The sequence below is a fragment of the Zingiber officinale genome, chromosome 2A, assembly GCF_018446385.1.
Source record: "Zingiber officinale cultivar Zhangliang chromosome 2A, Zo_v1.1, whole genome shotgun sequence".
In the NCBI taxonomy this organism is placed as follows: domain Eukaryota; kingdom Viridiplantae; phylum Streptophyta; class Magnoliopsida; order Zingiberales; family Zingiberaceae; genus Zingiber; species Zingiber officinale.
Genome location: NC_055988.1, coordinates 120,924,852 through 120,949,755, shown reverse-complemented (window position 1 = coordinate 120,949,755; position 24,904 = coordinate 120,924,852). Strand labels below are relative to the sequence as shown.

The 24,904-nt window shown below is 39.0% G+C and overlaps 1 protein-coding gene and 1 pseudogene across 1 annotated transcript; both read right to left on the bottom strand.

Annotated features, from left to right (window-relative positions):
- Positions 1-364: 364 nt before the first annotated feature.
- Positions 365-2,669, bottom strand: LOC122042117 (galactoside 2-alpha-L-fucosyltransferase-like). Its single transcript, XM_042602069.1, has 2 exons — positions 2,005-2,669; positions 365-1,931 (listed from the first exon to the last, which is right to left on the bottom strand). The coding sequence occupies exons 1-2, from the start codon at positions 2,159-2,161 to the stop codon at positions 463-465; spliced, it is 1,626 nt and encodes a 541-aa protein (XP_042458003.1). The 5' UTR covers positions 2,162-2,669; the 3' UTR covers positions 365-462.
- A 489-nt stretch (positions 2,670-3,158) lies between these two features.
- Positions 3,159-10,564, bottom strand: LOC122042118 (annotated as a pseudogene).
- Positions 10,565-24,904: the final 14,340 nt, after the last annotated feature.

Sequence of the window (24,904 nt, the reverse complement as noted above, 5' to 3'; positions counted from 1 at the left end):
CTCGTTTGATCTTGTAGGAGGGGGTGACACTGAAAATGGTGGGCATTGAAAATGATCACGCGTATCTCACATGAGAGATTCTGTTAGAGAAAATAGAAGAGTTGACAGTGAAGATAGATTTAGGATACTTTGTAAAACATGAGGGACATAAATGACTCTGTAAAAATTTTAGGGACATAATTGGATCTTGATTAAAATATTAGGAATATTTAATGAATTATCCAAAAGAAGATAAATAAGGAGGTAGTCAACCACCAAGTGGCCAAGATGAGAGAATTTTTTTTTTCTAAAAATATGTACGAGTTGAAAATTGATTGATCCCTTCTATGATTTGATCGTATTGATTTTGTTAAGAACAAGAACATGAATGAATGAGTTATGCTTCTTATTCTCCATCTCACTATGACATTTAACAACAAATAATTAAGAATTGCTCACTGCATTAATCTATCGCCTCCATTTCTAATCGAAGAGTTTAAGGCCCCAATCGAAGTTCAAATCCTCGCAGTGGCGGACGTGCGGCACCACCTTCCCCTTGTCCACGACCCTCCCCGCCTTGCAGTCGTACGTCGGCGCGAAGTGGAAGCACGGCTCCATCGACGACGCCCGCCGGCACGCCTTGCCGCTGCCATTGTCCGGTCGCAGCAAGATCCACGGCCGCAGCCCGCCGAGGGCCTGCGCCACGTACCCGAACGTGGAGAAGGCGCTCGTCACCAGCGTGTCGCTGAAGCTCAGCAGGTAAATCTCCGCCAGCGCCTTGGCGTTGTGCCCCTGCCGCTCCGTCCGCTGTAACTCATCGTGGCTCGGCTGGAACACGCCCACCACCTCGCCGGTCGCCGTCGCCCGCTCGTAATACATGGCCTGCAGCGTATCGGAGTACCCAATCTGGAGGCTGGTCACTAGCACAGCCTTTGGCTTCGTTCCCATCGCCGGTGTCGTCGAGGAGTTCGCCGGCGCTTCCAGTTGAGTCTCCGGCAAGATGCCTTCTTTCATCGTGCAGTTGATGATTTGGTCGAGCATTAGCTCGAATTTGACAGGCGCATTGGGAAAATTTCGAACTTGAATCCCCACTCGATCCTTCGCGCTGGCTAAATAAGCCTCGTAGTACCTCGTCACGTAGCCCCAAACGGCGTTGGTGGGGTGAAGAAGGTACCTGCCCAAGTGGTGGAACACCGTTTCTTTCTCAGGGAACAGCTTCGACAGCTCCTGATCGTATCGGGGCATAAGGAACAGAGCAGGCGTGAAATACTGGTTCGAGCGGAGGAACAACCAGGCGAAGTTCTGTAGCAGGGGCTGCGCGTCGTCGCAGTAAAACGTCTTGTCGTAGTCGCTGGCGTCGTGGGAAAGATGGAGGTAGAGGTAGGGCGGCAAGGAGGCCACCTTGTTCTCGAGCAAGTAGCCGTAGCTGCGCGGCGACTTGCTGTAGAAGTCATGGGTGTCCAAGTTGTAGATCGGGAAATCGGACGGCAGAGCCCATGAGCTATCGGGGAATGGCTCGCAGAAGGTGCCGTGGAGGCCCATGGGGATGCTGAGGAGGAGGACCCTGTCATTGAGGAGGGCGTAGAGGAAGGTGGAAACGAGGGCGATGAGTTGGTTGCCGAGGCCGTCAGACGGAAGCCAAACAAGGTACTTGCACTCGGAGTTTCCGCCGGCGGCGGCGGCAGCGCTGGCAGTGAGCTGTTGGAGGCTCCGGTTGAAGGGCTCCGTGTTGGGGCCGCACTTTTTGTGGAGGGCTTCGTAGCTTCGTAGCTTATGAAGGAGATAAGATGAAGGTGTGCGATTGGAGTGCCAGAATAGGGAAGATTGGTAGCGGCTCACGCAGGAGGCTTCCTCGAAGTCAGGGCTCAGGAGGCCGCCGAGGAGCTTGTCCGGTTTCGCCGGCGAATCCCCCGTAGATGCTACTGCTGCTTCCGAAGAGCAGTTCTTGGGATCTGCGGCGCACGAGAAAACAAATCTAGCGCATGAAATTTCACAAAGATGTATTGAATTCGATCAACAAACTACCTTGTTCGAGTGCCGAGTAGCTGCCGCTGCGGATGAGCAAATCTAGCGGCAGATTGCGAGTCGCACCGGAGAGAACGAATAGGAGGATGACGAGAGTGAGGGAGGCGGCCAGCAGGAACGGCTGCGTGGCAGAGCCGCCGACAAATTTGGCGGCCATGGCTGGGAAGTCGAATTGTGACTAGCAATTCTTTCGGTGGCGCTGGCTGTATATATCTAGTCGGTTGTCCACGGTTGTGGCAGGAGGGTGGGCGAGCACGAACTACCAACCGCAAGAGACTAAAAGCCAGGAATAAGAAAAACGAACTACTGAACTAGAAGCCATTCTGAAACGAGGACGAGGTTGCAGACGATCGAATTGGAAATTGATTTGCACATGTCGCGTTTTGGAAACGTTTAATTTATGGGGCCGTCTTCTGCACGTCGATGGGTCCAATGATGGGAAGTCGATTGCATTTCGGGTGTGGGGATCACGTTGAGACAGATCTATATGGAGTCAAAACATATCAATCCCTGGACGCATTTTAGTAAAGAAATGACGCGTTATTCCAATCTTACAGCCTTCCCTACGATTCCTCATTAATTGCATGCGTATGGATTCAGAGTTGTACGATACTTCATTCCCTCGTTACCAGCCAAGAGAGATCTCGACGCCTCATATGAGGTGCCAAATCCCTCTGACCCCTCTTTACAAATTGGAGGGGACAAGTCGCGAGGATATCGAGAGAGACGGCCCGAACAATGGTGCGACCTGAGCCGTGTTGGATCGGAGAACATGGCGAGAGGAGGGTGACCAAACAATTTTAAGTTCTTGAAAAAGATACATCACCAGAACAATGGCAGGGCGTGAGCCAAATTGGAGGGTAAGGCCACATGCTGTCAACCAGAGAACATGGCATGAAGAGGACTCATGGATCCTGCTTGGCCATGACCAGACATTTAATTTAAAGTTCTTGAAAATATAAATTGCAAACTCGAGCCACTACATCCCAATAAAAAAAAAACTTAAAATTGCCCATGGCTTCGATGGCTCGTGGATACTCATTAAATTAGCCTGTTGATTAGCAACCCAACTAATATACGAATACTCTCGTGCAGGGAGCTAGCCATGAAGACATACTTTTATGCAGAAGAAAAAATGAGATTGAAGCCAAAAGTTTGCATAAAAAACCATGTAATTGTGATAAATAAGGAAGAAAATTAATCATCATAATGGCATCCATAAACCAAAGAAACAGAAAAGGATGTAATTTACTCAATCGATACCCTCTGAATTATAAATTCCCTTTTGTTCTTTCTTGAACTCTCAAGGCACGTTTAAAAACTTCCCAAGCACCCTAAACTGTTGTCGAGGAACAATTTCTAACCCTCACTTAAAAAAAAAAACCATATGAGTGCCAAAAATCATAGCCGATGAATGAGCTCGTATGTTAAGAGTTGGGAGACGAGTACAGGGGACTTACACTTCAGGATCCCAGCAGCACCTAATCTATGCTTGTTAGATCACCACCTCTTTGATGTTTTGTGTGTAGCTTTTCCCAGGTGGAATGAAAATCAAATCATCCCATCCAGAATTCTTGTCATTTATCTGTGATCAGTTTGAAGTGAAATTAGATACAGCAAAACCTTAACCGAAGAGGGCTGCAGAAAGACTAACTTTATGGTCTTACCTCCATCTTTTTCAATACGTCTTCGAAACTTCCGACCTGCATAGGAATATTGCAATATGCCATGTGGCTTCTTTACACGACCATATAACAGACATAATATTAAGGAAACTAATAAGTAGAAGCCTAGAAGGGAAAATTTCATTTGTCGGTCACTGTCCCAAAACTATCACTTCACCATTTTCACATAATATGTAAAGAGTTTCAATATCGAAAAAATCTACAGCCTAAATCAATTTGTCCCTCCCACCAACTTCATTAGGTTTTCAATGGCCATTGATGCCATGAAATTTGGTGTCTTCTATTTTGGGACATAAGTGTCTCTGGTGTGATTCATAACCCTGTGAGTGCCTGCACCATAATATAATCAGGGTAGATCCCACATATATCGGACAGAGTGTTGCATATGCAAACAAGGTAGGTATAAGGTAGAATTTTTTTTTACCTCGCCAAAAGCCCGTCCCAAATGCATATTTTAGTTTACATCTTATTGCTCCGCCCCATTTGAGAGGCTAGATGGGGCAGGATGGGGAAGAATTTTATATTCCCCACCCCATCGTCATTCCTACTCAAGCTTACTAACCATTACATATGAGGACCATGTGAACTTTGTCAATGGTGTATTGTAAGAAAACATCATTAATGTCACCCCGTTGGAATCACCTGCATGAAAAGAGGAATGAGTTGACTAACCATTGTCCGAGAGAAGGAAAGCCCATTCTCTTCTTCATTCATCTTTTGCTTGCGTAGAACTTGAAACAACAGTAAAATATGGAACATCACCATAAGGCTTGCTACTTTTGACCCTAAAATCATTGTTTTCCTTTTCTTTATTCCAGAAGCAGTATACTCTTTTTACTGTTAACATAAATGACCATTTAGCTATCATTCTTAGTTGCCAATGAGGTTCGTGGGGCCGACCGTGTGGAGCTCTTGGGATGACGGATTCCACCTTTTGTTATCATTGGTTATCAATGAGGTTTGCTAAAACTAATTAAATATTATTTAAGTGATCAAAAAAGTCCTCGAGGTAGGGTTGAGTTGACTACTGTGGAGCAAAACTTACTACAATGGGTAGGGATCGATTCTCGGTAAAGTCGAATGAACAACCCCCCCGCAGTGACCAACTACAACTTCTCGATTCATCTCCTCACATATGGTCGTGGGGCTGACTGTGTGGGATTGCTGGGGAGACGGATTCCACTTTTTATTGCAATTAATTGCAAATGAGGTTTCAATGGAAAAAAAGCCTAAGTGTTACTGTTAACATAAATGACCATTTAGATATTATTCTTAGTTTCCCATGATGTTTCTATGAAAAAGAATAGCCCTAGAAAATTTGATTGAGATGAACAATCCTTCAAAAAAGTTTCACCTTTGCAAAGAAAGCTGCAAAGGAATCATACAGACAAATAACGAAATGATCTTAATGCGAGCGGCTCCCAAATGACAAACCTTTTGCCGCAAGTAGAAGAAATAATAATCAGGAATTTCTTCTTTGGCAAAAAAATGTAGGTCATTCTTTAGCAAATTCAAAAGAGGTTAGATTAGTTAGTTTATGTTGGACATAACATGCCACAACTAGCCCACTCTAGTTCTGACGCATTGACTGTTTCCTTCATTTCACCAACAAGAATAGAAAATTCATATGCATGACACACTTCTCAGGGCAAATCCATTTGATTAAAGGAGTACGGATGAGTTTCGCTGAGGTTGATTACAAGTATTTTGACAATATTGAAACTCAGAAGGTCTGGATGGAAACTAACATAGGTTTGTAAAGTCAGGAGAATATTCTATAAAAAAAGGATAATATTTGAAAGGGGCAGAAGAGCAAAGTGAAAATTTCCCCAAATAAAAAGACAAATTTTGTACCATTATATTTTGATATAATCCAGATCCCCTTATGCATTGGAAACTATAAGTAGCTCTCTTTCTATGTCTTCCTGCAAAAGATATAGGTTTAGTAAGCTTCTTTTACAGATTTATCTAGGTGTAGTTTCTGCAGTCAATGGCAGCACTAGCTAACCTTCTGAAAATATTTTGGACAGCAACGCTTGTTTTTCTTCTTAACAATCAAAAGGTCTAACTGCACAAGAAACTAATTGTTCTCACTTCTCACCAATGAGATATAAAGATGTCATATTACAATAAGTCCTAAGACAAGCTAGTTAACTATCCATAAATTGCCCAAAAATAACAGAACATGGAAATAATCAGACAAGAAGCCTTGAGCACCATTAGGAAACATCATAAGAGATTTAAACTTCATACTAATTGTTAGGGATTCCATGCTGTGGATGAACCTAACGTAGTTGTCAATGCAACAACTTCAATTAGCAGAGAAAGAAAGTCTAAGCAGATAGAGCAGTCCCATCGATGTAACAAATGAACATGAAGACAGTTATCATAACCCTTCAGAAAAAAATGAAGAGAAGGAAATCTTTTCATCCAAGGAACATGTATTATCATACGTTGTAAAAGTTGATTTTGACCCTATGCTGTTTAGAAATTTGAATTCATCAGTTAAACAAAATTCATCACTTTTTATTTCAACCATCAATTACATCTACAAAATCTTCTAACAAACCTCTGTAACCATTTGATTTTCAGTTTTAAAAGTACATTCTTAGCTACATATGAGCCAGTAATCACTGATTAATTTCAATAAAACGGGAATTGATAGCTGACTATACCTGAAAGACAGGAACTCCATCTCCATCAAAGCCCTGTGAGATATCTGCAGATCGTAACTGAAAATTCAAACATGAATTTTCAGTCCATGAGGAAAGACAAAAGAGAAACAAGAATCTATTGAGTAAGAAATTAGGAAAAACAAGAACTAAGGGGGCGTTTGGTTTAGGGTAATAGGAGTGGGGAATGGGAATGAGAATCATTGATTCCCATTGTTAATGTTTGGATTATAGGAATAGGAATACAAATAAGGGAATGAATCCTTGAAATTGGGTAATAACTCATTCCCATGTACCTCCCCTTCAATGAGTCATTACCTTATTTTCATCAATCAAAATATTCCCTTATTCCAAAAATACCCTTGACTTAAAACTAAAATTTTCTCCATTAATATCAAATATCAAAATATATTTACCTTCCTTCCTTCTTTTTTTCCTCATCACACTTTCTCTCTCATCACACTTTCTCTCTCCTCAATCTCTCCCATCACACTCTCTTTTCTCTTTTTTCTCATCACACTTTCTCTCTCCTCAATCTCTCTTATCACACTTCCTCCTTTTTTTCCTCAACACACTTTCTCTCTCCTCAATCTCTCTTATCACACTTACTCCTTTTTTCCTCAACACACTTTCTCTCTCATCATACTTTCTCTCTCCTCAATCTCTCCCATCATATTCACTGTTCTCTTTTTCTCTCACCATACTTTCTCTCTCCTCAATCTCTCTCATGACACACTCTCTCCTCATTTTTCTCACTATTTTCTCTCTTCATCCTCTCCTATGATACTCTCTTACATCATATTTTCTCTCATCATGCTCTCTCCAATCACACTCTCTTTTTTCATTTTCTCTCATCACACTTTCTCTCTCTTCATTCTTTCTTATCACACTTTCTCTCTCATAATACTTTCTCTCTCATCATTCTCTTTCATCATATTTTTCTCTCACATTCATCTTTCTCTCACATCTAATTTTTTCTCTTATTTTCCTTTAAAGGTAAAAAAGGAAACTTTGATTTATTCCGATAGAAGATATACAACTAACCAAACATTGCTTTTAAGAGTGATATCCATGCTCATACTCATTCCCATTCCACAATACAATGATTCCCATTCCGATTCCTATTCCTAGGAAAGAACCAAACGCCCCCTGAAAGTGAATAATCAAACTTGCATGTTCTAGTGAGTAGAATGAGAAGCACTATCGGTATAAATTCAGGAAAAGAAAAGGACAGATAAGTACCATATAGATTGAGGATTTGGTGATTATACACAATCATTTGGAAAAGAATAATTAATAAGGAAAACTGATGCATAATTCCATTTAATCATGACTAGCATGTACGAGGTAGAGAAAATAGTCTGTGTTTACTTGAGTGGAAAATAGAGGAATGAGATTTGAGGATAAAATATAGGGGTAAAAAAGAAAATATTGTTCCTTGTGTTTACTTAAATTTATGAAAATGGGATGGATGAGATAAATAAGCACAAAGTACAGTCAATCAGGAGACCCATCACAGCACCTACCAACCAGTCATATCATCCCTTTGGATTATCCCTCCTTTTAGTGTCTCGTTTAGGGTAGAAAGGAAATGTGGGGAAATTTATATCTCTTTACTACCCCTCTCTGCTTTTCTTCTAAGTAAACATAGAAGAACCTTTCCTTCCATCCTTTCTTCCGCCTCTTTTCCACATCCTTTTTGTCCAAGCAAACATGGGCTATTCAATAGTTCATTTATCTCAGGTTGATGACAAAATCATGCTTACCTAGACACCAAGTAAAAGTAGATAGAGTTGACATAAAATGATGGCACGGTCTGCCTGATTGTTTTATGCAACTGCAATAAGTTACAAGTGAAATATTAAAAGAAGAGTATCTTAAGGTCACAAATACATGAAGTTGGTAATCATAATGCATAGTGTGTAATATATGCCAAAAGGTCCTGTTTCAACCTATTAAGATCATGGCTTCATGCTACATTAACTGTTACTTTCGTAACATCTCAAAGTATATGGAAGGACACACAAAACAAGATGAGAGGAAACAGTTGGATAAACCATCAAGAAATAGAGTATTACAAGCTTCGATGGACTCTACCTCAGAATAATTAAGTCAGTTATACTATTGTGGCTAATAAAATAGCACCAAATATACTTTGACAACCATACAAATTTACAGTGTGAATAAATGGGTGGAAACTGAAAAGGAAAGGGAGGAGGAAAAGGAAAGGATAAGAAAGAGAATAAAAGGTAATTTACTTGGAAGGAAAATAAAAAAAAAAACGGAAGTGGAGGGAAGGCCATGCAATTCCCTATTTCTTTCCAGTTCAAATTTGAGTGGAAGTAGAAATAAAACAAAAACAAAGAAAGGCACCCATGTCAACCCTCATGAGTTTTTCTTTTTTCCAACCTGTTGTCCCTCTTCCCTTCAAGTATACAAGATAGAAGAAATCACATTTTAACAGATTCTGATTGAAAAAAAAAAACACAATATATTAAATTCAAGTTGTGTGACTATGATATTAGTTGGCGGAGGAAACAAATAAAAGAACATACTGTTAGAGCATTCTTTATCTGAAGAGGATGTGGTAAAAAACGACATGCAATTACTTCAAGCTTTAGCATACAAACCTACAACATGGAATGAATAAGTAATATACTGTATGTAACCTGAAAAGGTAGAGTACAATTAGTGACAAAATTGCAATAAAAAAAAAAACAGCAGTCCTTACGCATAGAATCCAAAAAAAAAAAAAACTCAAGTCCTTTGAAAATGATATCACAAGAACATGATTTAAAGAAACAGTTCGCTGCACTTGTTAAAATTAATTCAAGTTCCTCAATTAGCAGAATTGTGAAAAAGTTTCTATTACAGCACACAGATGTTGAAAAAGCAGTGGAACACAATTGTAGATGCAGTACATAGCTAGAACAATCACAGGCAAACACAATTTTCCACTGATCGCTGACCTTAGACCTCAATTATGTGACATTATAGAGGCGACTTAATATTTCCAATATCCACAACAAGAAGACATTCTCCCAACTACATATATTTCATCCAAAATGAAAGGTGAAAAAGAATAGATAGAGAAATTATTCCCCTGATTAATCTGTAAGAATGAGACATACATTGTTTCTATGAGATGCCTAGTTGGCTAGATGGTGGTAGACTTGCTACAATGGAGCAAGAGATCAATTTCCGACGGGCGCATGTTCTTGGGAAAAAACCCTTTTCACTCCCTAGTCAACTTGGCGATCGGCTAAACTGATCCCATGATTTACCTCCTTTCACATAATCTGAGAATGAGCTGCGAGAGGCTTGAGGTGAACATAATCCCCTTTTGTAAGAAAAGAATGAGACGTACATTTTTAAAAAAATATATATAGAGAGAGATTTTTAAAGAGACATTACAGTTTTTTATAACACATTTTATCAAACAACATCATTTACCCTTGATCTTAAGATCACCAAGAAAATTTACAATGGCCAAATCAATGTGACTGGGAAGATTTATTTGAGTAATTAAAAGGTAACAAATAAGCAACAGAAGTAACCTGGTCGAGAGCGATGGGTACAAATTTTGCTCCCCTGCCCAAATGGGCTTCCGCAACTTAACCTGTACAACGCAGAGTTACAAGATTTAAGCCGACGAGCACATCTATTTAACATAAGAAGGAAAAAAAAGGAGTAGAGATGGCATCAATAGGCGGAGAAACTAAAGGCTGAAGAGATAGGAAAGGAACCTGGGAGAGGAGGGTTGAGCGTCCTCTTGCCGGAAGCAAAGGATCCCAAGGGACCGGAAACTGTCGCTGGAGTCGGAAATGAGGATGAACTCGTTGTTCGAGTTGCTTACCGTGTACACAGACGTCCTGGCCAGCGTCTTCGCCACGTATCCTCCACTGAGTGCGAGATCAAAAGCATGCTTCCCCTGGGCCGGTGACGACGCGGTCGCCGATCCCACGGAAGTTGCCGCAAAAAGGGGTAAGGAAGTGGCCAGGACGAGACGACGACCTTGATCGACGGGAGGAAAGCTCGGAACTGAGGCGGGAGACATGGTGGCGGAGGAAGGAGGCATCTGCGTCCAGACGGTCAGGGCTCATCGTTGGCGAGCGCGACGCCGACGCCGAAGTGTCCTCCATCGGGATTGCGGCGGCAGATAGGGGAAGAGTAGGAGCACCGGATTTGCTCAATTGTATTACTACTACCTTACGTGGTCCTTTAGAACGTCATATAATTTCCATATCATATATCTAAAATTATTTAAAATTTAAGATAATAATTTACTTGGAAAATTTTACATGTAATTCTTATTGACAAATATAATTTTACATGTAGTCTTCATTGGAATAAATCTTTGTTTCCACTCCTAGTCAAATATACTTATCTAATTGTCGTTGATATTTTAAGTATAAAAAGTTTAAAAATGAGTATAATTCCTCTTAAGTTTAGTACATTAAACTAGAATTTAGTATATTTTCTATCAAATTGAGTACGATTCTTTTTCCACCTCAATTGGATGAAAAATATACTAGATTTTCTTTAAATGATACTCAATTGAATGAAAAATATATTAGATTTTCTTCAAATTATGCTGAATTTAGGAGGAATTATATTAAATAGGAAAAAAGTCGTACTCAATTTAATAGAAAATATACTCAATTCTAGTTTAAAATGCTGAATTTAATAGGAATTATACTCATTTTTAGACTATTTATACAAAAAAATATGAAGAGCAATTTTAATAGAAAATATACTCGAATATATTAGATTTTCTTTAAATGATACTCAATTAGATAGAAAATATACTAGATTTTCTTTAAACGATACTTAATTGGATAGAAAATATACTAGATTTTCGTTAAATATTATTGAATTTAGGAGGGAGGAATTATAATAAAACAGGGGGGAAAATATGTCCAATTTAATAGAAAATATACTCGATTCTAGTGTAAAGTGTTGAATTTAATAGGAATTATACTCATTTTTGAACCTTTTGTATCTAAAAAATCTGAGGGGCAATTAGGTCATAATATTTGCATGAGGGAGTTGAAACAAATAAAACTTTGCATGGGGAGTGGAGACAAAGTTTTTTATGAGTGGGGATTGTATGTAAAATTCAAGTTATGATTGGAGATTTTTCTCTACTTTACAAACACTTTTAGCTATATACTATATTAATTATTTTAAAAATTTTATTATCTTTAATTTTTTTGAGAAAGAGAGCGATTGAAAAGAATGAGTAAAGGGAAAGGGATTAAAAAAATATTATTTTATTTTATGATAGAGGTTTAATTCTCTAAATTTAGAGAATTACTATTCATCAAATCTAAATTCAAGAAATAAATAGAGTAGATGTAAATATTTTTTATTTACTCTATCTAAAATTTAAGATAAAATTTTTGGATGGAGTAGCTTATGTAGATGCTCTTATGCCCTGTTTATCGTGTATTTGTTAAGAAAGATGGATAAAATCAATTCTTTAAACTATTTAGTTAGATAAATAAAAAAATAATTATTATTGTTCAAAATACTCTATTCTTCTCGAGATAAAGTGCGATATCGCCACATTAGTGATCTATTATGACTATCTCATGTCATTAAAAGAGAGTTCAATTAGAATTCAAGCTGTCATCCCAATAGTCCCACATGATCAACCTTATGACCATCTTCTCGACCTAAGGGCTAATACTATATAAGGCTTAATTTTTTATTTGAAATTAATTATGAGAGTGAATTCATGTAAATAAGAATAATATTAAAAATGAATATATTATATTACTTGTAAATATATATTATAATATTATTTATTTTATCTTGATAATTAAAAAATTATTATTAATCAAAATATAATCTACAATTTAAAATTATCAATCTTCTTTTTAAAAATAACATTGATTATAGTTCAACATTAATTGTGAATCAAAATATAAATCAGATATTATAATTACAAATATTAATTAAAAATAGTCTACAAGTATGATAAAATTATTGCCAACTAAAATATTGAACTACAAACTTTATACTTTCTTGTACCAAAATAAGTAGCACATTCTCTTATACTCAATATTTAGAGCTTTGTAAAATTGTGGTTATTCATGCTGACGTAGTTGATCAAAATCAGAAAGAGAATATCATCTTCAAAAAATCTAACCTCTTCTCTGATGGGCATTCCATGAAAAGTATCATCTTCTCCTTGTTCTCTCATAGGAATAGATACAGAGCAAAAATATTTTATCAGGAACATTAGCACAAGCTAGAGTTTTGTAGAGTTTCTCATCCACATGGTGTTGGTGAAATCACTTATTTTCAACTACTGAAGTTGAACGATAAATTGCGTCCACAACTTCTTTGACATTAATGTCGATGACTAAATTTTTCTAACTTCCATATGAATCAATAGATACAAACTTTCTCTTCCTGTTGCTCATCAAATGGTGGACTATAAGGGATCACTTCGAAAATCTTATATTTCTCAATTTCAACGTTTCTTTCAGTACCCCGTGGAAGGTCCTTGACCATTTACCCTATCGTAAGCAAACAACTCTAACAACTTCTCATAATGAGGTGTAGAGGTATATCTCCACTTCTTGCTTGATGGATTAGCTAAGACAAATTTAAAAATAATTAGAAATACATTAGTTCTTAGAAATACCGTAGTTCTTAAAATGACTAAATATAAATTAATATCTATAATTAATAATTACATTAATAAGTTGCTTCCAAACCCCCTCCTCAGCATCAAATTTTTTACTTTCAGCATGCCATTAAACTCCGCTTGCATTCTTAAACAAATCATAACATGGATTGAAGTGACTTTTCAGTGGTTTAATTATGTTCTTCAAATTATCCTTCATAAATGGGATTTCAATCTTCTCACTACAAATAACAACCATATCTTTGTACGAAATAGATGTGAAGTACCACATATTCGGTTACCATGAAGTTGTTATTCTAACATAGCATTTATAAAAATCCTATCCATCCCTTTAGTTAACCTGATCACATCTTTCTTGACTTATTCAATTGGTGTGTACTCATTCTTAATCAACACTTGCATCAAATACACACATGAACATGAAAAAAAAAAAATCAAATCTTATTCACAATTATAATTGATCTTGACTGAAAGTCGATGAGATGGAAAGCTAGGGATATGGAAGTCCCGTTGACCGCCTGTAGACTCCGCTCCACCCTACAAAACAGATGGCGTTAGTGCCGAGACAGGGAAGGGGTCCTCGGCGTTGACTCTCCAACGCTAGCTCAAGTCAATCACTGACGATGATGTAGAAGGAAAAGCAACAAGAATGAACACTGTACCGCAAATAGTGTATATCGCATACCTCCGCCGATGCTTGGACCCTCCTTTTATATAGAGTTCCTGTAGCGCGCGTGCACGCTTTCCCAAGCGAGTACACTTTTTGAAGTTTTTCCTGAAAAGATTTGTCAGCAAAGTGTCTTTGACATAATACCTTAACAAGCCGAACATATCTCTGATGTGACAGTGGCAGCTTTCGTCGTATGATCTTCTTGTCGACCATGTCTGGTGTCAGCAGTACTAACTTCCAAAAGGATGTCAAGAGATAACACAGTGGGTCCGTTGCTAGGCTGAGAGGGTTAGCCGCTCGGCCAAAACTTCGCTACGCATGTACCACGTCCGCTCGACCAGAACTCCGTTGCGCCTGTGTCGAGTCCTATTGCTAGGCTGAGTGGGGTAGCTGCTCGGCCAGGATTCTGCATATCGTCTCCTCCTCCTCCTTTTGGCCTGCAACAACACTCCATTGAGCGTCGATTGTTTGACACACCTCCCTGAGTCAAAGATGGGGTCGAACCAAAACCTTCTCCTCCCGGTCGGGGGCCTGATCGCCCAACCAGCCAATACTATTATCATTTGTTTGGCCATATAATAATTGAACGTTGACCACCTTGACTTTGACCTCCATCGTGATAACTAATCCCTGCAGAGTCGACCTCTCCTTATTGCCGCATCAGTAATCATTAAGTATAATAATATTGGACTAATAAACAAATTTCATGTATATAAAAAAACTAAAATCCAATAGATGAACACCTAGTATTAAGATTTATCAAAAAGCATATTCAATGCATTACAGTGTTTGAGTCAAACATTACTAGCATATAAGAAGCACAATAAAGAGTCACACATAATCAATATACTACTATATTATAACATCATGATTATTTTAATAATTTTCTAATAGATCAAAATAACTCTTCTTTATTCAATATTATAAAATACCACGTAACATTAGTTATGTTATCTCTGATCATACTTCCTTACCTCTAGTCATCCTCTTGTCTTTTATTGGGACTCACTTGATCATTAGAATTTGCACTCAATTCAAGATCCACTTCATTAATTAATCTCTCATTTGGATCCACTCCCGTTAAGAAATTATGAAGAATATAATATGTAAAGATCCACTACAAAAAAAGTCATTTAGATATGAAACTTTGCAAAAAAAAAAAAAAATTTGCTTCCCAAATTTGTGACAAGTTTTGCGATAAAAATATGAATTGTCGCTACTTAGCAATGAAAAAATTTCATCGCAAAGTGGCAACAAAATAATTTCATCATAAAATTTGTTACAATTTGGCGACAAAAATAAATATTTATTACAAAATCAATGATGAATAAAAAATTCATCACAATTATTGCAAGGAAATAGTTATTCATTGCAGAATTTGCGACGAAATAGTTATTCATCGTAGATTTTGCAACCAATATTGAATTTGTTGCAAATGTTTACGATGGATACTTGTATTCATCGCAACATCCTAAGATACTTTTCTAATATTAAATATATTTTTTTCATATATTTTATATGAATCATTACTATTTATTTAAATGTTTTAAATTTTGTGTTTCTGCGAAGAATTCAGGATTCATCGCAGATTGGGTGATTTTTCAAAAAAAAAATATCCAAAGCCGATTGATGGACCTAGAGAGCGTAAAATGATATGAACCAATTCCTATGTATTCGTCTAGTTCTCCTGATTATATTCATGTCTTCTTTGTTGGTGCAATTTCCAGTAGGTCAAGGTTGACCTAGTTGACCAAGCGTAAACCTTGGTCATGGTTTCGATGTTTGACAATACAGAAAGACATGTAGACATGGACAATGCAGGTGCAGTTGTCCATGCGGAGACATACTGATCAGGGTCTGATCAGGTTGGATGAAGAAGAGTCAAGTAGGTCAAGGTTGACCGGATACTTGACTGGGAAGTCCTAACTGGGATGTTAGGCAGTTCGGAAAGTCCTGGTCAGTGAAGCCAGGCAGTCGAGAAATCTTGGTGAGTGAAGCCAGGTGAAAATCCTAGTGAGTGAAGCTAGGTGAAAGTGAAAGTCCTGGTGAGTGAAGCCAGACAGTTGGAGAAAGTCCTGGTGAGTGAAGCTAGGCAGTTGGGAAGACCTGGTGAGTGAAGCCAGGTAGTTTGGAAGTCCTGGTGAGTGAAGCCAGGCAAGGGAAATCCAGATGGGTCAAGGTTGACCAGACATCTGGTGAAAAGTCCAAGCAGGGAGCTTGGCACGGGAAATGTCCAAGTATGGAGACTTGGCACGGAGAAGACCAAGTTGGAGACTTGGCACGGAAAGTCGGAGAGGGCTCGGTAGCTCGTTCTCTGGACCGGACGAAGTCGGAGAGGGCTCAGTAGCTCGTTCTCCGGACTAGGTCAAGAGAGGGCTCGGTAGCTCGTTCTCAGGACCATTTAGGGTTTAGGGCTGGAGCTCTAAACCTGGATCGGTCTGGTGACCGATCCAGCGATACGCCTGAGTATCTGATCGGTCTGATGACCGATCAGATAACAAACAGAAGGGTTCTGTAAGTCGTCTGATCGGTCTCCACGATCGATCAGAGACGCAGCCACCTCTCTTACAGAGAAATGGGATCAGTCCGGGGACTGATCAGACTGGGGCCTGATCGGTCCCCAGGACCGATCAGAGGTTCCCTGGACCGATCATGCTGAAGCCTGATCGGTCCAGAACTAGCCGTTGGCTCACAACGGCTAGTCTTCTGTCTTCAGTGCAGGTTGAGTGCAGGTTATAAAAGGAGTTCAAGGGCTTCTACAGTGCTGCTACTTTTCTTCTTCCTACTCCTGACTGTGATCGAGCTTTGCTGAGCTCTTAGCTTACTGAGCTTCGTGTGAGCTCCTTCTTGAAGCTTCGGGTGAGCTTTCCTCGACTGATCAGCTGCTGCTGTGAGTTTCCTGAAGTTGCTGCTTCGGGTTCCAGTCGACAAGAACAGTAGGCAAGCTTTGTTTTGTACATTCATATTGTCTTCTGTTTTGTGCTGTATTTTTGTACACTTTTCTTGCTGTTGCAAGAAGTTTCTGTGGCGAGGTTTCTCCACCCAGAAGGAGTGTTCTTATTAGCCGATTTTCCGGGGACTCATCCACCGACAGATTGATAGGCTTCGTCCACCTTACGAACACGCCGAGGAGTAGGAGTTTCATCTCCGAACCTCGTTACATCGACGAGTTTGAGGTTTGCTATTCTCCGTTGTTATTTCTATTGTTTATTTCCGCTGCGCTAACATTGATTTGTAGAAAGAAACGAACGATTTGGGGCGGCTATTCACACCCCCCCTCTCTAGCCGCGACCGTCGATCCTAACAAGTGGTATCAGAGCCCGGATTGCCAGAAGGTTTAACCGCTGACTGTGCACAAGAGCTATGGTCTGATTGAACCATGTGAGTACAATATTGACCTCGAACAAAGAAAGTGGGGGCTCCTATGTTCGGATCAAGAGGACCAGACATCAGGCAGAAAGTCCTAGTTGCGGCTAGGCAAGGAAGTCCTAGTAGGTCGGGTGGACCGAGGGGCAGGAAGTCCTAGTAGATCGGGTAGACCGAGGGGCAGGAAGACCTGGTGGGTCGAGGATCAGATGTGGGAAGCCCGTGGTCCTTTGTTTGAGGGGGGGATTGTTGGGGTTGCAAGGTTGCAAACATAGTCCCACATTGAAAACACATGGAAAAGATCATGGGTTTATAAGAGAAAGATATCTCCATTGGCATGAGGCCTTTTGGGTAGAGCCCAAGAGCAAAACCATGAGGGCTTAGGCCCAAGTGGACAATATCACGCTATTGTGGAGATATCTAAATTCTTTTCGATCCTACAATTGGTATCATAATTTTTGGAATTTTCTGTAATTTTCTAGAGGTTTCTAAATTTCGTGGAGAGAAATCAGAACTTATCAGACCTTTATCAGGTTTGTGGACCGATCAGAAGGGTTTCTGATCGGTCCAGGGGAGCCTGGATCGGTCACTGTGACCGATCCAGAGGGAGCTTGATCGGTCTAGTGACTGATCAGGGCGTGCCAACCTGCTGAATTTCGACTGTTTGTCTGAAATTGCAGCTATGGAAGTGGTGTTTTAGAGTTCTAAAGGTTTGAAACTCTCCAAGACATTGTTGGTGCAATGGTCAAGGGGGAGTTGACCTTTAGGGGGAGTTTTACCTATTAGTCAAGGAGGAGTTGACTTTTAGGGGGAGTTTTTACTCGTCGAAATTTTTGAGGATGAGTGATATGGGATTATCACTAAGTTGATTGTTGAATTTAGTATCAAGGAGGAAATTAAGGGTTTCAATGAAAGGTATGTGACTTTCATTAGGGAGAAACTCTTGACCTTGATTCACTCCTTTTGATGTGTGTCAAAAAGGGGAAGAATGTCTAGAGAATGTTCAAGGAAGGACATTGGAGTTAGTGGGAGAGTTTGTTGATCACGACGAGTGAAGTTGTGAACAACAATAACTTACTCTTCAGGGGGAGAGTTTGTTGATGTGTGCCAATAGGGGGAGAATGAAGGGTTTAAGTTAGGCCTTCATTATCTAAGAAGGAGGTTGCCTTCTTAGAAGGAGAATGTAAGGTTGTAACTTATATTTCATTACCTAGTGGCATGAAGAAAGTTGAGGCTATTGGATTAGCCTAACTTAAAGGTATTGTCAAACATCAAAAAGGGGGAGATTGTTGGTGTAATTTCCAGTAGGTCAAGGTTGACCTAGTTGACCAAGCGTAAACCTTGGTCATGGTTTCGATGTTTGACAATACAGAAAGACATGTAGACATGGACAATGCAGGTGCAGTTGTCCATGCGGAGAGATACTGATCAGGGTCTGATCAGGTTGGATGAAGAAGAGTCAAGTAGGTCAAGGTTGACCGGATACTTGACTGGGAAGTCCTAACTGGGATGTTAGGCAGTTCGGAAAGTCCTGGTGAGTGAAGCCAGGCAGTCGAGAAATCCTGGTGAGTGAAGCCAGGTGAAAATCCTAGTGAGTGAAGGTAGGTGAAAGTGAAAGTCCTGGTGAGTGAAGCCAGGCAGTTGGAGAAAGTCCTGGTGAGTGAAGCTAGGCAGTTGGGAAGACCTGGTGAGTGAAGCCAGGTAGTTTGGAAGTCCTGGTGAGTGAAGCCAGGCAAGGGAAATCCAGATGGGTCAAGGTTGACCAGACATCTGGTGAAAAGTCCAAGCAGGGAGCTTGGCACGGGAAAAGTCCAAGTATGGAGACTTGGCACGGAGAAGACCAAGTTGGAGACTTGGCACGGAAAGTCGGAGAGGGCTCGGTAGCTCGTTCTCTGGACCGGACGAAGTCGGAGAGGGCTCGGTAGCTCGTTCTCCGGACTAGGTCAAGAGAGGGCTCGGTAGCTCGTTCTCAGGACCATTTAGGGTTTAGGGCTGGAGCTCTATACCTGGATCGGTCTGATGACCGATCAGATAACAAACAGAAGGGTTCTGTAAGTCGTCTGATCGATCTCCACGATCGATCAGAGACGCAGCCACCTCTCTTACAGAGAGGTGGGATCGGTCCGGGGACCGATCAGACTGGGGCCTGATCGGTCCCCAGGACCGATCAGAGGTTCCCTGGACCGATCAGGCTGAAGCCTGATCGGTCCAGAACTAGCCGCAACGGCTAGTCTTCTGTCTTCTGTTCTTCGCAGGTGCAGTGCAAGTTGAGTGCTGGTTATAAAAGGAGTTCAAGGGCTTCTACAGTGCGACTGCTCTTCTTCTTCCTACTCCTGACTGTGATCGAGCTTTGCTGAGCTCTTAGATTACTGAGCTTCGTGTGAGCTCCTTCTTGAAGCTTCGGGTGAGCTTTCCTCGACTGATCAGCTGCTGCTGTGAGTTTCCTGAAGTTGCTGCTTCGGGTTCCAGTCGACAAGAACAGTAGGCAAGCTTTGTTTTGTACATTCATATTATCTTCTGTTTTGTGCTGTATTTTTGTACACCTTTCTTGCTATTGCAAGAAGTTTCTGTGGCGAGGTTTCTCCACCCAGAAGGAGTGTTCTTATTAGCCGGCTTTCCGGGGACTCATCCACCGACGGATTGATAGGCTTCGTCCACCTTACGGACATGCCGAGGAGTAGGAGTTTCATCTCCGAACCTCGTTACATCGACAAGTTTGAGGTTTGCTATTCTCCGTTGTCATTTCTATTATTTATTTCCACTGCGCTAACATTGATTTGTAGAAAGAAACGAACGATTTGGGGCAGCTATTCACACCCCCCCTCTCTAGCCGCGACCGTCGATCCTAACATTCTTGTTCAATTTGACATAATATATTTTCATCGATTTTTTAAACACGAATTTGATTTTTCGGATACATTGGTATTCAAAAAATCACTTATCAAAATATTGTTGGACGTTGAGGAGATGAAGGGGCACCATTTCCTCTTCATTTCTCTCATTGTTGCAAATGCCTCTCATTGCTGCAAATGGCAAGGAGACAAAGGGGCGTCCTTTCCCCTTCGTCTTCCTCAGTCATCTTATAATCCAAGCCATGAGAAAGAACAAGCATAAGGAGAGGGATTGGAGGTGATCAGAGAGTCAAAGCAGAACGTCCTGGGCTCTGGGAATTTGGCTCGTGAACCTTAAAGTACTTTTCGATTATCTGTGATCGTGCTTCTGACAGCAGTGACGTCCGACGGCTTCTTCGATTTCTTCGGGAGATCACTATGAGTAGTTACAATTTTATTTTTGTGTTTGATTCATGCTGTCAAAAAGACAATAATGGTATTAGAGTATTTTTGAAAGCATGAATTTCAATGCATGGAACTGAGAAATCGCGACGTTGCGATTTCACTCGATTTCTGCAAGAATCAGCATCCCGAAGTCGCGATTTCCACCTGACTACATGGAAATCGTATAGTCCTCGGTGGCATAAATTGTGGCAGAGGAGCGTCGGCAACCATGTTCAAATACCGGTGAAAGCCGGCCGCGGGAAGCCTCACGTTTGTCGCGAGAAGAAGATGAACAGTGCACAGTTTTTTTTGTTTTAATCAATTCATTCATTTGAATCGATTGATAAGGAAATTGAATCAATTAAATTCACGGCACAGTGAATCCTGTATTTAATCGATTCTTCAATCGATTGAATTCGATTAATCAATCGATTCAAATAATTGAATCGATGGATTGAAATCTTAATCAATTGAAAAGAAAAAAAACCGTAATGAACACTAATGTGATGAAGCACAATAAAAGAAATAAAAAAAATTCCTTTCGCGTGTATGTGCTAGTTTAGAATTTAATTAAATATAGTTATTAATTAAATGCATAGAGAGATGTATTATTAATGAATAAATATATATTTAATTAAATTTTGGTTCAATTAATTAAAAATTAAACTAGACCAACTTGTTTAATCAAACTCAGGCCTGATTTAAATCATCAGTTGACACTACTACAAAATGAACCTAAGGTATTATTTTGGAAGCAACACTTCAATAAGTGTTGTCATATATCAAATTTGAGAAAATACATGCAATACTTTCAAATAAGTGTTGTCATATATCAAATTTGAGAAAATACATGCAATACTTTCAAATAAGTGTTGCATTATAATTAAAATGCAACACATTTTTTAAAAGTGTTGCACTTGTTATTATAAAAAGCAAACTTTTTAGAAGTATTGTAATATATAAATACACAAGTTATAATCAAAACCCTAAGTTGATTTCTCCCCTCCCGATTTCTTTCCACCTCGATTCCTCTTCCTCTTTCCCCGATTCATAACCGCCGCCTCCCTCTCGCTCTCGCATCGCCCTCTCGTTGCCGGCCGAGTGGGAACCGCCGCCGCCCTATCTCTTCCATTTCACTCCATACCCTAGCCTCCCAATCCACCGGAGCCGACCACTCTCTCTCTCTCTCGCGGATCTGTTGTCCCTCTCATTCGAGCGTCTCTGCAATTGCAACCCACCACGAGCACGAAACATTGTCGTGCTCGCTTCTATCTCACCACCGCGAGTAGATCTCGACGCTCACCGTTGCCCGAGCTGTCACCATTGTTCCAGTGGAGTAGATGCCCCCTCTCCTATTTATATGACTACAACACTAGTCCATGGTCGACCACCTACAGCTGTAATCCTCTTCGTAGCCACCCTAGCCATTCCACAGTTGCTGCCATCTCCGTTGATACTCCAGTCAGTTGTAGGGTTTTCCGCCTGAACGCTGGAGCTACCATCGAAGAAGATATCGCTATTCTACCGTCGTGAAGGTAAATTTGGGATTAGATCAAATTTGCTCAGTTTGTTAACATGAATCTGAACATTCATTTGGATCAATTAGGTGTTTATTTGATTAATAAGCTAATTGGGGGTGTTAACCTTAAGGATTGAGATTTGAAATGGAAGGTAACGACTGTGAATGAAATTGAGGTTAATTGATTGATTGTTTAGATTGATTAATTCATGTTTATAGGTCAATGCAATTGGATTAAATCGGGTAATTAAATTTGATCAATGTTAATTGTGTTTATCTCGAATTGGTGGATTAGATTGGAATAGTGATAACATTGCACCCTTGCATTAGTGTTTCTACCAAGATTAGGGCCATATTTTATAGAGTTTCAAAATGTTTTACAAATCAAGAATCAAACCCATCAACAACTTGATACACAATGCATTTAATTATTTTGGGTTTAAAAAATGTTTTGTATGTTTTAAAATACTATTTAGTTTTTTGTAAGTTATTTGCACCTAACCTAGTTATCCGAGATTATTGAGTTTGGTCATTTGGTTATGTTCTAGTCTGCTGTTCGAGACTTGAAGACTCATCTAGTCTGCTGTTCAAGACTTGAAGACTCAGTTGAGATCACAATCAATGTAGGTATGATTCATGAGCATCTGCCTTTTTCTATATAAACTAAGTTAACTATCAATTTTGGATAATGCGTATGCTATTGATCTATATCCCCCCCCCTTAAAAGTTCATCAATTGTTAATTGTCCTGTCCTGCCACTTACTTCATAAGATGCACTGTATTCCCAATAATAATTTTCTAAAGTACCTTGGCCAAGTGTTACCCTACATTGATCCTTTTTTCTCATTATCAGTAAACATGCAAATAGTTAAAGTTATCACATACTCAGATTTACATCAAGTAATAAGCTTGGGAATCTTAGCATAACTGGCTCATTCAGACATTGATAAATGGGCAGTTACTGTCACAACATTCCCTTAAGTTTCATGGTGGCAGAATTTTGGAAGTAATTCAGTTTTCATTTGTTCTTTTTCCTTTCTTGATTTGATTCATGTTACTTTTGAATGAAAATTTGGATGTTCATTACCCACTAGCTGAAATGTCTAGTAGATCCAAGTTCAGTTGTGTATGTTAGAATACTTATATAAATAGTTATTTGGCTTCAGCAGATTATGAAGGTATCATCCTTGTATGTATCTTGATGATCTCACATCTTTTATGTAGGTATCGCCCACTCGGAATATTTATATCTTGAAGGTATTGTCAGTAATGTTTTAGCAATTTAACTTTTTATCTTATCTTGATGATCTCAAATCTTTTATGTACGTACATTTTGGTTTAATTGATATTGGATCGTTGTTTCTTAAGGTACTCATTGATGGTTTGTGCATGCACTTTTATTGATGTTTCCTTGTCAAAATTTATTTATTTATATTTTTCTATGTCCATAGTACATCCAAAAGAGGTAAACTAACTACATCATGCCTTCTGCATGTTTCAAACAAGGAAACTTTCAAAAAACCCATTCTTTTGCCCACTACTTCTTATCATAAACAAGCACCAACATCGAAACTATTCTAATTTATTTGGTGAACATGTCAATATATTTGTCAAGTTTTTCCTTGGTTCTCTCTTTTTGTTGCTTAATCTTCAACATTTTTTGAGGTAAGCAAAGAGTTTGTGATCTGATTCCACTGTTGAAACTTTAGTAGCATAGGCATGCTCCTCCTCCCCTGCTCGTGCTTGCAAATTTATATGGTTTTGGCAATAATTAACTTGATAGTACTTTTGGAGATTCCTACTTTTACATAAGGCTAATAAATTTCAAATGACTTGCAGGAATGGTAACCTCAAAATTTGAAAAGTGCCATGCCTTGACAGCTTTTGAAGTACTGAAAGAACTTTTTTTTTTCTAGGTTGAGCTCCATGTAAGTTCTCCCTTTCGTTATTTAGTTAAAAGGCTTTTCTTGTTCTTATAGTCTTGAGTTGTTGATTTTTTTTTTTAAAAAAATTCTTAATAGCATGTTATTGGTTTCAATATGTGCAATACTAATGTCCAGTTTAATAATGATTTGCTTATCTTTCTAGCCTCTTATTGGACCTGTAGCTAAAGACACTTCGGATGGTTTTATTATTTATGTGTAGTCTGTTCTATAAGTGTGGATGGTTAACTAAACTGATATGGTATTTTGATTTGTTTGTGTTTCAATAATTTCTTCTCAAGATTAAACTGGTAACCATATTTATCAATTTATTTATGTGGTCCTCCCATTTTTCTTTTCAAGATTCAACTGATGACTAGAACTGATTTGCATTTGTTAATATGTTGTGTAGCTTTACTGATTAAAGATCTTTCTTGAAATTGAACAAGTATATTTATTTTCATTGGTAGAACTGAATTATTTCTTTATATATTCTTTATGTTGTGTAGCTTTACTGATTAATATGTTGTGTTGTTTTTGTTTTCATGCTGGCAGGAAAATTTTAGATGTCTTTTTTGGTGGGCACATTCAATGTATGGACAAATGCCTTTTGGGGGATTAGTGAGGTCGACCACACATTGCCATTTGTTGGCTTTTTGTAAATGTATAGTTGCCTTTTTTTTTGGGGGGGTATTTTTAGATGTCAGTTGTTAGGTTTTTGTAAAATTCTTAAGCAGAATATAGTGTGGTATAACTTTTGTAATATAATGATTATATTTTGAATAATCTATTTTGTACAAATGTGTTTGAATGGATAATAAAATTTCATTATCAATAATATATTGGTGTAAAAATAAGTATTACTATTAATGGGTAAAAGTGTTACATTTTAAAAATAAAACGCAAATATAAGTATTGCAGGTGTATCAATAAGTGATGCGTTTAAGAGGTAAAAATTTAATAAAAAGTGATGCATTTAATGAAAAAAAATGTTGTATTATTGGGTTAAAAAAAATGATAAAAAGTGTTGCTATTAATAGTAAAAAGTGTTGAAATTGCTTAAGAGTAACAAAAAAATAAGTGTTGCTATTGGAAGAAAAAAGTGTTGCATATAGAGAAGCGTTGCCTTTGTT

Excerpts from the sequence above, each read along its gene's own strand:
- LOC122042117 (XM_042602069.1), bottom strand. The coding sequence starts at position 2,161 with ATGGCCGCCAAATTTGTCGGCGGCTCTGCCACGCAGCCGTTCCTGCTG. Across the intron at positions 1,932-2,004 it reads CTACTCGGCACTCGAACAAG|ATCCCAAGAACTGCTCTTCG; the intron begins GTAGTTTGTTGA and ends CGTGCGCCGCAG.